This window comes from Salvelinus fontinalis, chromosome 10, assembly GCF_029448725.1.
Source record: "Salvelinus fontinalis isolate EN_2023a chromosome 10, ASM2944872v1, whole genome shotgun sequence".
Taxonomy (NCBI): Eukaryota; Metazoa; Chordata; class Actinopteri; order Salmoniformes; family Salmonidae; genus Salvelinus; species Salvelinus fontinalis.
The window spans coordinates 14,564,621-14,581,276 of record NC_074674.1 but is presented as its reverse complement, the minus strand read 5'-3'; the positions used below and the strand labels follow the sequence as shown (position 1 = coordinate 14,581,276).

General features: G+C 41.7%; 1 protein-coding gene and 1 long non-coding RNA gene across 7 annotated transcripts; one reads left to right on the top strand and one right to left on the bottom strand.

The window, feature by feature from the left end:
* Window positions 1-681: 681 nt before the first annotated feature.
* Window positions 682-6,147, bottom strand: LOC129863667 (uncharacterized). Of its 2 annotated transcripts, none has more exons than XR_008761002.1 (3): window positions 6,060-6,147; window positions 5,051-5,188; window positions 682-4,744 (listed from the first exon to the last, which is right to left on the bottom strand). It is a non-coding gene; the product is annotated as an uncharacterized LOC129863667 (long non-coding RNA). The 2 variants fall into 2 exon arrangements; XR_008761003.1 differs by having other exon boundaries at window positions 5,051-5,185; window positions 6,060-6,142.
* A 3,386-nt stretch (window positions 6,148-9,533) lies between these two features.
* On the top strand, window positions 9,534-13,784 carry LOC129863663 (uncharacterized). 5 transcript variants are annotated; one of them, XM_055935795.1, is made up of 8 exons: window positions 9,534-9,656; window positions 10,855-10,926; window positions 11,128-11,246; window positions 11,379-11,424; window positions 11,556-11,653; window positions 11,796-12,280; window positions 12,389-12,973; window positions 13,108-13,784. In XM_055935795.1, the coding sequence occupies exons 3-8, from the start codon at window positions 11,137-11,139 to the stop codon at window positions 13,272-13,274; spliced, it is 1,491 nt and encodes a 496-aa protein (XP_055791770.1). In that variant the 5' UTR covers window positions 9,534-9,656; window positions 10,855-10,926; window positions 11,128-11,136; the 3' UTR covers window positions 13,275-13,784. The 5 variants fall into 5 exon arrangements, with proteins under 5 accessions (XP_055791770.1, XP_055791766.1, XP_055791767.1 ...); XM_055935791.1 differs by having other exon boundaries at window positions 9,966-10,926; XM_055935792.1 differs by having other exon boundaries at window positions 9,897-10,926.
* Window positions 13,785-16,656: the final 2,872 nt, after the last annotated feature.

Here is a 16,656-nt window from a genome sequence, read left to right as displayed (position 1 = left end):
AGAGGGAGCCCCGGCACAAGCCCACGTGTGTTTTGGTCTAACTTTCCTTCATATTCCACTGATCAAAACTTTTGTTTTTATCAACCCACCAACCAACCAACCCACCAACCAACCAATCAGATGTCATATTTACTCGTTGTAGGACACGGTCAGACCAGCCACCTAAACATTGTCACACTTAGTGCCAGACTGCAGAGGGAGGAGGAGGTAGGCCATGAAGGAGGTGACGAAAGACAGCTGGGCTCCAGACACGCCGAGCTTATACCTCTACATCAGTAGACCTCCCAGGAATATCCCCACCGCACCCACAGGCAGGTTCAACTCACCTGGAAAAGATCTACTCACAAGTCTATAGTGCTACGAGTGTGCTGGAGCTTCATTTCCACTCATGTTCAACAAACCTACAGGGGATGGGAGAGAACAAAAAAATAGTATTTAATGCCATTCAACATCAATACTGACAGGATGGAACATTTCAGCTGGAGCATGTCCAGGTTTCTATTGCTTCGTTTATACAGTCAGCTCAATTCAGTAATTTTTTGAGTAATTTGTATTTTGACCAATCAGACATGCTCTGAAAAAGAGCTGATGCGAAAATATCTAATGTGATTGTTCAAAAGAACTATTAATGGAAAAAATATCATAATTGGGCTTTCTGTCTAAACGCATCCCTTGTCTCTCTGTCTCTGACCCAAACTTCAGTCCTTGCATCGATTATAGAGGGCTGAAAAGGATTACGATCAAGAATCGTTACTCCCTACCCGATGTCCGCCGCCTTCAAGTTGGCCGTAGGAGCCCAAATGTTCACCAAACTGGACCTCCGCAATGCTTAAAATCTGTTGAGAATCATGGAGGGAGATGAGTGGAAAACTGCCTTTAACACCCCTAGTGGTAACTGAGTATTTAGTCATGACCTTCGGAATATCGAACTCACCGGCAGTCTTCCAAGCATTGATCAATGACACTCTTTGGGATATGTTGAACCGGTTCATCTTTGTTTACATCGACGACAACACATACAGCCCTGTCCCACCTCACTCAAGCAGGTTTTTGCTGGAATCCCGAGGCTGACAGGGCATTCATAGAGCTCAAGGGACGTTTCACCTCCGGACCTATCCTCGTTCATCCTGATCCTACTCGTCCCTTTGTGGTAGAGGTGGACGCCTCAGACACCGGAGCTCGGGTGGTCCTTTCACAGCGGAACGAGGACAAGAAACTGCACCCATGTGACTTTCTCTCCAAGCGGTTCTCGCCAGCAGAAGGCAACTACAATGTAGGCAACCGGGAGCTCTTGGCAGTTTAGTGGGCCCTGGAGGGGTGGAGACACTGGTTGGAACCACTGCTTCATCTTCTGGTCTCTTCTCTGCACCTGGGTCCAACCTTACCACGTCAGTTATAGCATCTCTTAATCCCTTCTCTTCACATGTATGGCCCCAAAACATAATCAAGCAGCTGACCAATTACGCAAGACTTTAGTTCTAAATTAACTGAGATTAATCAACAACTGGATACATTTCTTTATTTCTAAAGTGAAACTATCCTCCGCATTGGAGTATCTCTACAAGTACAAGTTTAACCAGTATTTCATTCGATTTACCGTCCCATGAAGAAGTGTGGAAGGCCTGTGAGGAAGGATCCTACAGCCATGAGGAAACAGCCCATAGCAATTTTTTTAATGTTTTATTTAACCTTTATTTAACCAGGAAGGGCTCATTGAGATTTAAAATCTCTTTTTCAAGAGGGTCCTGGCCAAGATAGGCAGCACCAAGTCATTACAAAAATTACAGACAAACAACATGAAAAACCACAAGTAATCTAGTAAAAACCATAGAATTCACAAGAGGAAAACAAAAATGAAAAACAGCTAAATAAAAACATTGACAGGTCAGGGAATCAGTCTCAAGATCATTCATCAGTGATTTAAAAATACCAAATCGGGACAAGTTCTTCCAGTTTAAAAGTATTTTGTAAGAAGTTCCAAGACGATGGCGCAGAGTACATAAAAGCCCTTTTACCAAATTCAGTTCGGACATTTGGAACAGTTAGCAGGATAAAGTCCAGCGAACGAAGAGAGTACCCATCACATTTCTGAACAATAAAAATGCCCAAATAAAAAAGGTAGTAAACCCAAAATGGCTTTATAAATAAAAGTATACCAGTGACTGAGCCTACGACTGACTAGAGAAGGCCAACCAACCCTGGTATACAAAGTGCAGTGGTGCGTAAGGGTTTTGCAGTTTTAAATAAATCTCAAAGTGCCATGGTAAAGGGTGTCAATTGGTCTCAAACACTGAGCGGAAGCATTCATATATAAAATATCCCCATAGTCTAGTAAAGGCATAAATGTAGCTGATACTAGCCTCCTTCTGGCTTCAAAAGAAAAACAGGCCTTATTCCTAAAATAAAATCCCAATTTCAGCAAAAATAATATGGTAATTTGTTGAATATGCAATTTAAAAGAGAGTCCGTCATCAATTAAAATTCCAAGATATTTATATGAGGTTACAACCTCAATCTCCTTGCCCTGACAGGTAGTAATAGGTGAAAGGTTCAGAGGTCTATTTCTTGCTTTATAAAACACCATTAGTTTAGTTTTGTCAGTATTGAGGATAAGCTTCAATTGACACAAGGTATGTTGAACAGTATAAAAAGCAGGTTGCAAGTTCTGGAAAGCTTTTGTAAGAGACTAGGCACAACAGTAAATAACAGTATCATCAGCATAAAAATGAAGTTGCGCATTTTGGACATTTTTGTCTAAATCATTTATATAAATAGTGAATAAGAGAGGACCAAGTACAGAGCCTTGGGGCACACCATTAAATACAGATAATTTAACAGCCCATCAAATTGAGTGCACTGAGTTCTATCAGACAGTTAGCAAACCATGCTCTGAAAGACCTACACTCGACAATCTCTGCCTTAGTATAGCATGATCAACTGTATCAAAAGCCTTAGTGAGACACAGTGGTGTTTTTTGTCAAGGGCTTCAGTGATATCATTGAAAACCTTCATGGCTGCTGTAATTGGCTATGCTTCTTCCTGAAGCCCGATAAATACATTGATAAAATAGAGTTAGTAAATAAAAACTCTTAGCTGTTCACTCACAAGGGTTTCAAGTATTTTCACCGGGGGTGACAGCTTTGAGATTGGCCTATAATTATTTAAAAGAGTTGGATCTCCCCCTTTTAAAAGTGGTAGGACAAATGATGATTTCCAGATTTTCGGAATTTCATTACATTCCAGGGTTAGATAAACAGATATGTAAGTGGTTCAGCTATGAAATCAGCTGCCAGATTTAAAAAGTAGGGATCCAAAAGATCAGGACCTGCAGGCTTTCTCTGATCTAAGGATTTCAGGGCTTTATGTACCACCTGCACTGAGAATGGCAAAAAGCTAAACGTTTGACCAGCTCTCACTGGTTCATCCACACACAGAGGACACTGGTTCATCCACACAGGGTTGTACAGAGACAGAAGACGCTGGTTCATCCACACAGGGTTGTACAGAGACAGAGGACACTGAATTAAACAGCCTACCAGATGATACAAAGTGCTCATTGAAACAATTCAGCATTTCAGTTTTGTCATATACAGCAACAGAGTCCTTCAAAACACATGACGGTAATTCATTAACATTACTGTTACCAGACATAGACTTAATAGCCTTCCAAAACTTTCTAGGGTCATTCAGGTTATCAGTGGTAAAAGACATAAAATATTCAGACTTGGCCTTCCTGAGAAGAAAAGAACACTCGTTTTGTAACTGCCTAAAAATAAGCCAATCAGCATCACAACATTATTTCCTTGCTTTAGCCCAGGCTAGATTACGATCGTGAATAATACAAGACAGCTCAGAAGAAAACCATGGATTATCCCGCCCTTTAACCCTGAACCTGCGGAATGGGGCATGTTTGTTGACTATTTGGAAAAAAACATAATGAAAGAATATCCAGGCAGTTTCCACATCAGGGATAAACTCAATCTAGCTCCAGTCAAAATAAAACAAATCATGAACGAAAGCCTGCTCATTAAAACACTTCACATTTCTCTTATGAATAAAACGTGGGTTTGTCTTAGGAACCTTAGTATTTCTAACAGCAACAACAGAACAATGGTCACTTAAATCATTACAAAAAACACCAACCGCAGGATATTTATTTGGAACATTTGTTAATATAAAATAATCAGGGTAGATTTATCTGGGCATTTAAGATTTGGGCGAGTGGGTGAGTTAATCAACTGGGTAAGATTCATAGAATTACAAAACATTTTTAAATCATCAGACACCGGCTTTAACCAACACCAGTTGAGATCACCAATCAAGATCATTTCAATGTAAAGAAGTTTAGACATAAGGTGCGTCAAAGAAGAAAATGCATCACCGAGAGCAGAAGGAGCTCTATAACAGCCAATCACAGTTATAGAAAGACCCTTTGAAACCTCAAAATTCAAAGCAAGAAATTCCAACTGTTTACAAATAGTTTCAGACTTTGCCACACTTACAGGAAAATTTGTTTTTACATATATAGCCACACCCCCACCTTTCTTAACTCGATCAGTGCGATAAACACTGTAACCACTTATACAAATATCCTTATCAAAAACAGACTTTCTGAGCCAGGTTTCAGAAAACACAATTACATCAGCATCAGTTGATTTAGCCCAAATCCTAACCCCATCAATGAGCTTGGGCCGGTGCAGCTTCGCCCCAAAATGGCTGACCACAGCCAGGAACAGCAGGTTACCTGCAAGAAACCACAACACTACAGTAGTCAAGAATCGCAAATTATAAACACTGTTTTTTTTAAACTAAAAATGGCATATCAGTTTGGATACTAGGCTGCAACAACATAGCATCACATAAAACAATGTTAGGGGTTTGACAGTAGAGTCATGGACAAACGCCAGTCAATCAATTAATAGGAACAACTATAAAACTGGACAGTATTGAGAGCAGACTGATTGAAACACAAAAAAAATGGATCATACTGTAGTCTGTATCTGGTTTTTATTACATGAATTCTCAAGCAACTCAATGTTATTGTTGATACCCATCTCAAAGCTGTCCTCTATGAGTCCGATGAGAGAGCTGGACAGGTCAAAGTGTCTCTCTGAGTGATGGCACTCTTCATGTAGGTCCCTGACAGAGCTTTGGTGAAGGAGGCGAACGACAGGGCCACGATGAACTGCTGACAAACACAAGAGAGAAAACATTAGTGTGTGTTTGTCTGTGTGTATGTGGATGCGTGTGCAGACAGAGTGCATGTGTAGCTGAGGTGGCCTGCAATAATAAAAAGAACGGACACAAGTTTACGTATGCAAAGTTCTGCCGCTTTCTTTATTCTGAAGAATGTTTTTTTTCTTCTTGTTCAATTGTCTATTTTCTTGTTAGTACTTTGAAAATATTCACATCAAACAAGTGCACACTTTAAATTACACAACATAAATGCACTTTACCTAAAGCAGAATTCTAAAATGTTCCACAAATAACCCTGTCTTAGTGTATGGTTTCACATGAAAACCACAATGTATTTCACATTCATACAATAGAAACATATGAAAACATAAATAACTGAATGTTTTTCTATATACCGCTACCTCTATAGAAAACTGACAACAATACATTCAGCTTTAAGATAGTGGCACCTCCAGAAAATCGTCTCTCTCTCACTGTATGCACTAAAAGTCCACCAGACTGAGCGTGCTCGGCTAGTTTACCAGTTAGTGAGCACAATTTTACACAAAACCAATAAGATGTAAAACGAACTCAGAAATCCCTAACAAATGGATTCTTTATAAAAAATCTCTTAGACAAAATCCAGTACAAGTAAGCTACTCAGTAAACATAGTCTCTGTGACTCTTAAATAGTTTTTTACCTCAGCTAGCATCAAGCTAACATATACGCTCACTCAATGTAAATCCCGTTCTTCTCTCACTCAGTTCGACACGAAGCCAAAACAAAACCTTTCCTAACGTGATAAGGCCGTGACAAAGTTGTTAAATAGCAAGTTATTACATATTGTGTATATATTTGAACGTTTGGAAGTTCTGTTACATACCTGTAATAGTAAAAACAACACACAGTTTACCTCTGTAAAGTTCTGATCCTTATTCTGCAGAATGGTGAGCGCTTGGCCAGAACTTGCCGTTTCTCCTGCTACAACAGTAAAACACCGCCATCTATTGGCCTGATGGACTGCTAACACTAAAGTATGTAGAAATTACAATTTAGATTAATTAAGATAAATACATAAACAAATTGGGGGGGAATAAATAATAACTGAGTGTCTGTTTTTAGTGACTTTGTTTTCAACCCATTACACATGCACAATCGTACATGTGCATTTTAAAGCATTATTAATTAAGAACCTTGAGTGTGGAACTACAGGGCGTTTACGCAAAAACTACATGAATTTCACATGTGAACACGGGAAGTGTTCCAAAAACAAGTTTTTATGTAATCTTATGTGAAGTTAATGTGATAACATTAAACTACACATGTGAAAATGTGATCACGTTGTGTTCCAAAACATGTTTTCACATGATTTCACATAAAATGTAAGTTGAAATCATGTGGTTTTACTGTAAGGGCAGGAATATAAGATGCATTTTGATGTTATGTTTGATATTACATGATCTTGAAAATGCAATGTTCTTTGAGGTTCTTCCATGTTCCTTTCCATGTATTTTCCATTTTACTTTCCCTCAGTCCTTTTCACTTTCCTCGGCAAAACAAGTTCTGTCTCCGTCAAGACTTATTCAGAGCCAGCATGAATTGAAAGCAGCTTCTGACGGATTTTAAACCATTCAACAAATTGTTTTATAATGAAGCGTAGACCCAACTAAACACCCTGGATTCTTTACACGCACATTGATAGCCAAAAATTGCAAATTTGGACTCATCAGACCAAAGAACAGATTTCCACTAGTCTAACGGTCCATTGCTCGTGTTTCTTGGCCCAAGCAAGTCTCTTCTTATTATTGGTGTCCCTCCTTTGGTAGTGGTTTCAATGGAGCAATTCGACCATGAAGGCCTGATTCACGCAGTCTCCTCTGAACAGTGCATGTTGAGATGTGTGTGTTTCTTGAACTCTATGAAGCATTTACTTGGGCTCCAATCTGAGGAGCAGTTAACTCTACTGAACTTATACTCTGCAGCAGAGGAAACTCTGGGTCTTCCTCATGGGAACCAGTTTCATCATAGCGCTTCATCGTTTTTGCGACTGCACTCGAAGAAACTTTCAAAGTTCTTGAAATTTTCCGACTACCTCATGAAAAAGTTTGAGAGAATGCCAAGAGTGTGCAAAGCGGTCATCAAGGATAGGATGGCTACTTCGAAGAATCTCAAATATAAAATATCTTTTGATTTGTTTAACACTTTTTTGCTTACTACATGATTCCAATTGTGCTATTTCATAGTTTTGATGTCTTCACTATTATTCTAAAATGTAAAACATTTTAAAAATAAAGAAAAACCCTTAAATAAGTAGGTGTGTCCAGACTTTTGACTGGTACTGTATATATTGTGATATTGCAAACATGGTACAATTGTAACGGCTTTCGTCCTCTTCGTCTGAGGAGGAGTAGGAAATATCGGACCAATGTGCAGCGTGGTACGTATCCATAATATATTTTAATGAGAATGAATACAAAATACAAAAAGAACAAGAGAATCAAAAATGAAAACCGAAACAGTCCCGAATGAAACGGAAAACAACTACCCACAACCCATAGTGGGAAAACAGGCTACCTAAGTATGATTCTCAATCAGAGACAAAAATCGACACCTGCCTCTGATTGAGAACCATACTAGGCCAAACACATAGAAATATAACATACAGAACAAAACCTAGAAAAACAACATAGAATGCCCACCCCAACTCACGCCCTGACCAAACTAAAATAAAGACATAAAAAAGGAACTAAGGTCAGAACTTGACAACAATCCAGGGGTGCAAAGCTCTTGGAGACTTACCCAGAAAGACTCACAGCTTTAATTGCTGCCAAAGGTGATTCTAACATGTAAATTAGATATTTCCTTATTTCATTTTCAATACATTTGGAGAAAAAAAAATGTAAACATGTTTTCACTTTGTCATTATGGGGTATTGTCTGTATCTGGGTGAGATGATAAAAAAACTATAATTTAATCCATTTGGAATTCAGGCTGTAAGAAAACAAAATGAGGATTAGTTGAGGGGTATGAACACTTTCTGAAGGCACTGTATATTTGCAAGAAAGTGATAAATGAGCGATTCTTTGAAAGGGGGTCATATATACTGTAAAGACCTGACTAGATCATAAAGGAACAATTGTACAGACAGAGGGTTGAGTTTACGAATTGACGGTTTATTAACCCAACTTTACAAAGGCTACTGTTTGGCCGTAGCCCACGCCAAATAAATGAAAGATACCCCACAAGCCAACCGTGACCTTCTCTTGTGAAGCCCAGACGTAAGAGAGAGAGCAATGGCTAAACCTGGTCTTAACTTCCAATGCTCCATCCCCCTGCCCAATCCCCCTTCACGCCACTCCGCCAACCACCAGGATGCCCGGCGTCAGAACATTCCAGGCATCCCCGTGATTGGCAGATAGCAGGTTGATTGGCATGTCGGACCACGCGAACACTGGTAAATACAACACAACCCACTAATAGCCTACCACATAACACACCGCTGTCTGTGCGGGTCGCTACAATACATTGCCTTATTTAAAAAACAATAGCTATCATGCTATAATCGGAATTGTTTCTCAGACCAAATCTTCATTCTGGTTTAAACAAAGCAATCTGATCATACTCCAGTAAAACAGGGAATGCAACAAAAAAATGGCTCCTGCAAAGCACATATACGTTGTCCAATCAACATCCACACATTGATTTCATTCTTCAGGTTTTTATTCAAACACACTTGGAATAAAATGCTCTTTCAGTGTCTTGTTGCAGGTTGTGCAATGTTCAAAAGTGTGTGAGAGATTAGCATTAATGTGTGTGTATGTGTGTGGGGTCAAGTTTGGACGGTTGTACATTTGCAAATAGCTGAGATTGTATATTTCAGGACCATGGACAGCAGCCATATCGGCATATCGATATCTGTCATCCAGGCCCACATGACAGTAGACAGCGGTCATCTCATGTGAAGTTGACACTGGGGAAATTCCATGTAATGAGAAACGAGGCCTAGGAGGCAAAAAGACTGAAGGAGAAGACTCCCACAGGAACTCTATGCTAAACTGTTCTGCCACATTCATTTCAAATGTTACATCTTTCGATTTGTAAATAATAAGGAATACATCTGCAAATAATTTAAACTCACTATTCAAACTACACTGTACAACTTTAGTGTGTCTGTGCATCATAGGTACAACTGTAAGCAATTCCGTTCTCAAATGTCTGTTTAATGTGAGAAACAAAATGAAAAATACCTGTTAGACCATTACAATGCGGACTGTCATGCATTTTTACTATTACCAATGTAACAGGGTTTTATTGGTGAATCCCCTTGCCACTTTATTGTTAAGCCAATGGATTTTTGGTTTTAGTTTTGTCTTGCCTTCACCTACTCAACATGGCATCTTATTGGCTGGTTTGCGTAGCTTGCTTACGAGGGAGGATGTTTCAGTTAGAATCGTCCCAGTGAACAAGCACCAAACCAGCGGTAAGTTGTTGTTTGCAAAGCACTGAACGTCAAAAGTGATTTTTATACTCCGAAGTGATGATTTAAATGTACCATTTATATCAATTTGTTTGTAACTGTTATTCGAACATCACACATAAGATGCAGTGTTTTTTGGAGAATATTGGTTGTGCATTTTGTTGTAAAGAATTCCCGCCAGTACTAGCTAGCAACTTACTGTGTCTGGTGGGGGGGGGGGGGGGGTTCATATATTTTGTACAGTGCGTGAGTGCAGAGTTGGATGGTGAGCCGTGCATTGCATGACGTGCAATTTTGTGCTGTTCCTATCAGAATAAATCTCCATGACTGGTGCTACACGTTGGAGTTCGTGTCGAGGATTGATTGTACACAACGCAAGCCGAGTACTGTTACACCAACAAGACAACGAAGTGATACGTGCCATAGAGACTTAAAACGTATACTTTCCTAACACCAAAAGTACCCACGCTGAGCGATATTGTTCACTACAGTTATGCATACAATCCAAGTCATACGTTTATTGTCATTCATACTCTTATTTTTAACCGAATATCTTTGCAAAAGTGTTCATTGTGTCAATTCAGAGCTCGGAAATATTGGAATAATGTGCTTAAGGGGACTTACACTCAAGGCGCACAACAGGACAACACAACAACCACATTTTCAATTGACAATCATTGCTTTAAATGCATGTGATCGATTGATTATAAATGCCTATACAAATCTATGTATTTAACTTGTAAAGCAAGGTTGGATTAGTAGGTCTAAGCAACATGCACCTGGATAATCGCGTCATGAATCGGGACGGGCTCCTACGTCCCTACAGTATGACATAATAAAGACATAGAAGCATATCCATTTATACAGGTTCTACACATTCCATTTCTCCATGGCAATAGAATGTAAACATTCTATTTTGCGCCAAACATCACCTACAACTCCATTCTAAGTGCAGCATATTGGACGACTCCACAGTCATTGATCATTCGCGACTTTAAGTCATTCCTGTTATCTCTAGAGCATCCCGTATATCTATAGCGCTGCATTTCTTCCCCATCTTACCATGGATAGGGTTTGGTGCATTCCGGAGTTCACTTATGGTCCCACAAAGGTAATCTTAGGAGAAATTCATTTTAGCATACTGTAAATGCTTGTGCATAATCTGCATAACAAAGCATCATTATTTTCATTACCTTCAAAGGAATTCTGTAGAAGCAGCCTTTATTTTCAGACTCTGCAGGCCTGCTGGGAGGAAACATATTACAATAAACAGGTAAGATTCATCCCACAACAACATAAACAACAGAAAGAGAGTTGTATTTCAAGACAGTTTAGAGAAGTTGGTTTTAAGAGTTCTTAATATCACTTGCAAATTGTCAGGCATGAGCAGTTGTAAAATGTTGCGAGAGGCCCTTCTGAAAGCACATGATAGGGTATTTCGTGAAACGGTCTCACACCTTACCTCATCTTGCAGAAGAAGCTCATGGTCCACTATCTGCTGCTCCAGAGTCAAGGCCAGGTCCCACCCCATGTCACCACGGAGCACATGAGCAACTGGCTGGTGTCTCAGGGCAAAAAATCCCTCAGGGAGAGGTGAGTACTACATCAGCACTCACCTTCACTGCCATTCCCTGCCACCAGCAGCACTTCAGGAGGTGTGCGTAAAATAAACAACAGAAAAATCAGAAGCCAGGAAAGTTGAATTGCTCTGTGATTTATTTGAAGGGTGTGGAAGGAAACCCTGGAGGAGGGAAACGACCTCGCTCGGCTGGTAAGAGAATGAGAGTTAGAGACATACTACAAGTCAGTGAGCTCTTTACTAGCCTTTCAACAACGAGTTAGCACAGCAGAATAGATCTGTTGTGAAATTACACTAATGGGACTTCCTGTTTCATACTGCAGGCCTGGGAAGTAAACATTTGCCTAAAAATGATGGACATAGAGCACGAGGCTTTCTGCAAGCTCCGCCGCTCCATGCACTCCACCTCGGCAGCTGACATGTGAGTTCCATGTACTGCCCTGCATATGACTTGATCCATTTATCTACACATCTGGAACTACACAGAAACAGACTAAGACAGTGTTCTCTGTGAGGACATTGCACATCGTTTAGCTTCGTCTTCTCCTTTTTGTTGATTTCAGCGATCCTAAAGTCCACATCATCGTGGAGAGAGCTGTGGGGAGCATTCTGGACGAGCAGTCCAATGAGCCCCGTAGCAACCTGCTCAGCCCATCTCAGGTGGTGGTGGAGGTGGTGCCCAGGCTCCTCCTGGCCCTGTGGCTTCAGCCAGAGGAAGGCCATTCAGAGCACCCAATCCTAATAAGCGGGATGGCCGTGGGCATGGTGGCGGCCGTAGTGGAGAAGCTCTCCTGTTTGTTAAAGGACCCTTCCCCTCACATCCATTTCTCCCGGGCTGCTGCTTTTGACTCTGTGCGGTCGATCCTCGGGAGAATCAGTCAGTCCTTCTCCACGGATGACCTCCAGAGCCCTTTTTATATGAGCTCCGTCTGTGCCTTTGTGGTGGACGAGGTGCAGAGCTGCTTCCAGCCCCCTGCAGCCACCCTACCAGTCCCCCCTGTCCTCGCGGTGGCCGTTTTCACCACACTACCAGCTGACATCCAAGCAGGTGAGTAGCAATGATAGAGAGCACTCTGACAGATGCCTGTTGTGATGACATCTTGGTGCCTTGTAGTAGTAGAGCCCATCAGGATTGTTGTTGTCACCCATAACACAGACCAGGCTTCTTCCCACCTGGAGGTTGTGAACATCACCCCAAACACAGAGGCAGACCCGGGTTCTTCCCACCTGGATGTTGTGGACATCACCCCAAAAACAAAGGCAGACCCGGGTTCTTCCCACCTGGAGGTTGTGGACATCACCCCAAAAACAAAGGCAGACCCAGCTTCTTCCCACATGGAGGTTGTGGACATCACCCCCAACACAGAGGCAGACCCAGCTTCTTCCCACCTGAATGTTGTGGACATCACCCCTAATACAGAGGCAGATCCGGCTTCTTCCCACCTGAATGTGGTGGACATCACCCCTAATACAGAGGCAGATCCGGCTTCTTCCCACCTGAATGTGGTGGACATCACCACTAACAAAGAGGCAGATCCGGCTTCTTCCCACCTGAATGTGGTGGACATCACCACTAACACAGAGGCAGATCCAGCTTCTTCCATCCTGAATGTGGTGGACATCACCCCTAATACAGAGGCAGAGCCCATCTCTTCCCACTTGGAGGTTGTGGACGTCACACCTGAAGAAAGGAATCTCACGATGGCCGTCTTCGCCACTCTGCCAGCTGACATCCAAGCAGGTGAGTAACACTTAGAGAGCACTCTGACAGGTGCCGTTTGTCATGACATCTTAGTAGAACCTTTCAACTGGCCAGTGTTTAGAACCTACGGTTTGCATTTGTTTACATTCTGTTCCTATTTTTTCCCTTTCCAGAGGATGTTGCTGTGGTCATCCCGGATGTCACCCCACACGTCACCAAGGACGTGACACTGGATGTTCCATGCAGAGCAAGGAAAGGGGCAGTCCGGCGATTATTTTGCAGGCTTTGGAGGGCAGTGTGCTGCTGCGCCTGCCACAAGGAAGAGGAGGAACAATATTAATTATTCATCAGACCTTCAGAAATGGGATTGAACCATAGACCATTAAATTATTCGCATTATAATTGGATTCAATTCTGCTTTTCTTCTGTTTACTACTTAATTTCAGAACTTTTCTATAAACCTTCACTTTGCAAGTGTGGAGTAGGTTGTGTAAATAAGTGGGAAACATCCCAATTTTAATACTTTGTACATTTAAAAAAATATATATATATTTGACAACAAAAAATCGGAGGGAGCTCAACCAACGTTGAGTTGAGGTGCACATTTTTTTTTGAATCATCATAGAAAAGGAAAAAGCGCAACTCTTGCTCACTATAAAAAAATGCATTGTTTTATTCAGGCAAGGTTAAAAGATGAACGTTTCGGCCTAGTCTATGACGATATGCAAGTTGTGTTTGCCCGGTAAAAGGGTGACCCAGACTCACCCTGGTTCTTGAGGGTTGAAGACAGCGAAAAATTATAATTAAGTAAATGGGACTTTTCAATTCTTGAATAAAAATCTTTAATGAACATGAATTTAAATACAATTGACTTGAGGATCAGAGCAGGCAGGCTGACTGGCTAGCCCTGAAGGCCCTCTACCTCTGTGTGGTTCATCTCAACCAAGAGGTTGTGTGGGTTGTCTTTCTCTTTGTGGGTGTGAATCACTATGACCTCTCCCTCTGCCTGCCCTTTGGCTGATCAGAAGCCTTCTGTTTTTTCTTGCTCACATGAACAGGAGGAATTGCCTCTGGGGTAATCTCCTCCTCTATCTAACGCCTCTTCCACCTCCTCTTTCTGACTGTTTGACTGAGGTAACTCGTTCTCTCTCCCTGGGTGTTGGATAGTTCCTCCTCCTCTGTGTCTTTATGAGTTTGGAGGGAGTTATCCTGTTCCGTCTCCCTCTAAGGGTGTGCACCGTAATCTCTTTCGGTGTGTTGAGGGGTTCAGTGGTTTTGGAGGGAGTCTGAAGTTCGATCTCTAGCGATGAGTGTGGGGTCTGTCCCGTGGTGGTGTCCCCCTCCCTCCTAAGGAGGAGCCACTGAGACATGTGATGAGGCCAAGGAAGGTCACTCTGCAAGGACAGGATAGGACACATCACAACACTGCTGCTCATTCATATTCAAACACACCTCAGAGTACGAACACAAACATGGACGCCAACCGCCCCATACACACAATGAACTTACCTGTACAAATCAGAATCATACATTCCACAGCCACCTCTTCCCCCACATGTATTGATCCCCCACCTCAAACATGTTGAGTCAATTCCAGATGCTGGAATGGCGCTGGAATGCAGGTGCAGTAGGGCCTAGTATGTAATGATGTGATACCATGTGTACCCCATATCCTGTGTTTGTGTTGACGTTTTTTAATTTATTTAACTTTTATTTAAACGGGGAGTCACATTGACATTAAACATCTATTTCACAAGAGTGCCCTGTAAAAGTTGAAGTCATATTGAACAACTACCAGAGAGAACCTTCTCTACATAGGAATTGCATACCATATCTTTTCCATACATCAAAATAATACTTTATTGTCAATCAGCAATTACTTACTTAGATAAGGCCTCAACAAGGCCCCAGTTAATGGTTGAAAATAACTTATTTCAGTGCCAATGAGTTACACTGCGTGTATAAAATATTAAGAACACCTGCTCTTTCCATGACATATCCTGACCAGGTGAATCCAGGTTAACACTATAATCCCGTATGGATGTCACTAGTTAAATCCACTTAAATCAGTGTAGCTAAAGAGGAGGAGACAAGGTTTTAAAAAATATTGTAAGGCTTGAGACAATTGAGACATGGATTGTGTATGTGTGCCATTCAGAGGGTGAATGGGCAAGACAGAATATTTACGTGCCTTTCAACAGGGCATAGTAGTAGGTGCCAGGGGTACCAGTTTGTGTCAAGAACTGCAACGATGCTGTTTTTTTTACACTCAACAGTTTCCGTGTGTATCAAGAATGGTCCACCACTCAAAAGACATACAGCCAACTTGACACAACTGTGGGAAGCATTGGAGTCAACATGGACCAGAATCCCTGTGAATGTTTTGTACACTTAGTACATTAATAGTATTGGTACCGTGATCTTGCTGTAACCTGTAAAGCAGGAGCAGCCTGCGAGGTAGGGGGAGGTGTAGGTGATGCCGTTGTCTGAACACACAGGGTCCTACTCCCCAGCCAAGCAGGAGCAGTCTCTGTTACACTCTGACAACAGGCTGCCATCGTACACCAGGGGACCTGGGGGACAGAGAAAATGGCTAGTAATAATGATGTTTAAATAATTGTTGCTGAACTATCATTGACATAGGCACAGTGTCAGATCTCCCCAAGGAGATGTGGGTGTGGAGTCAGGCGCAGGAGAAACAAGTTCCAAAGAAAAGGGCGTTTTATTCAACGAGCTCAAAAGACAACAGGAACACGGACTACAGCAATAGCCACGAAAACCCCACTCAGACACAGTCTAGGGAAAAACACCTGTAAAACATGAGCTAATAAAAACAAAACCCCACTCAGACACAGTCTAGGGAAAAACACCTGTAAAACATGAGCTAATAAAAACGAAACCCAAACTCACTGACAGTTCAAACGAAAACAATCCCGCACAAAACCCCAAAGGAAATGTCGAACTAAACACCCCCCCTAATTAACCAAAATGAAACCAGGTGAAACACAAACAGACATAACTAAAAGAAAAGGAAAAAGGATTGGTGACAGCTAGTAGACCGGCGACGACGACCGCCGAGCACCGCCCGAACAGGGAGAGGAGCCACCTTCGGTGGAAGTCGTGACACACAGTGCCAAAACAGCTAGGAATCCTGGCTCAGTAACAACCATACTATTGAGGGTGAAGGCGCACAGGTAGGGCGGACGTAAAGGTAATGGCAGACTGAACGAAGTTATGTAGAAGCACCTCAAGATAAAACGTAATATTCAATATCGGCAAGTTAGACTAAAATATTAGCACGACATAATCTGGTGGGTGATAACCTTCAATCTGGATAATAACACAAAACAAATCTTAAGACTAGAGACATTTATCGAAAAATATTACGACAACAAGCAACACCCAAACATGACGGAGAGTAAGACAGGGGAACCGATTTCAAAACGGAAACGTGACTCTTCTACAGACCCAGACGATTTAATATTGTAACGACCCGGTATTGTATTCTGTGTTTGTTGGTGTGTTATGGTTCTCATGGCTACTAGCAGGGGTTAAATATGTCAGGACAGATGGAAAGGTTGGGGGGGTATGATGGGTAATCCCGCGGGGTTTGGAAATGCATAAATAGGGATTACTGTCTCATCTCTCTCTCTTCTGTTCGGGGCCTTGATCTGTTCCTATGAGAGTGACCCTTATCTCGACATGGTATAATTGTGTATGTT

Bases quoted from the DNA above. Each gene is read 5' to 3' on its own strand.
- LOC129863663 (XM_055935791.1), top strand. From the start codon at position 10,801: ATGCTTGTGCATAATCTGCATAACAAAGCATCATTATTTTCATTACCT. The intron at 11,654-11,795 runs GTGAGTTCCATG...TGTTGATTTCAG, and splicing joins TCCACCTCGGCAGCTGACAT to CGATCCTAAAGTCCACATCA. The intron at 12,974-13,107 runs GTGAGTAACACT...TTCCCTTTCCAG, and splicing joins GCCAGCTGACATCCAAGCAG to AGGATGTTGCTGTGGTCATC.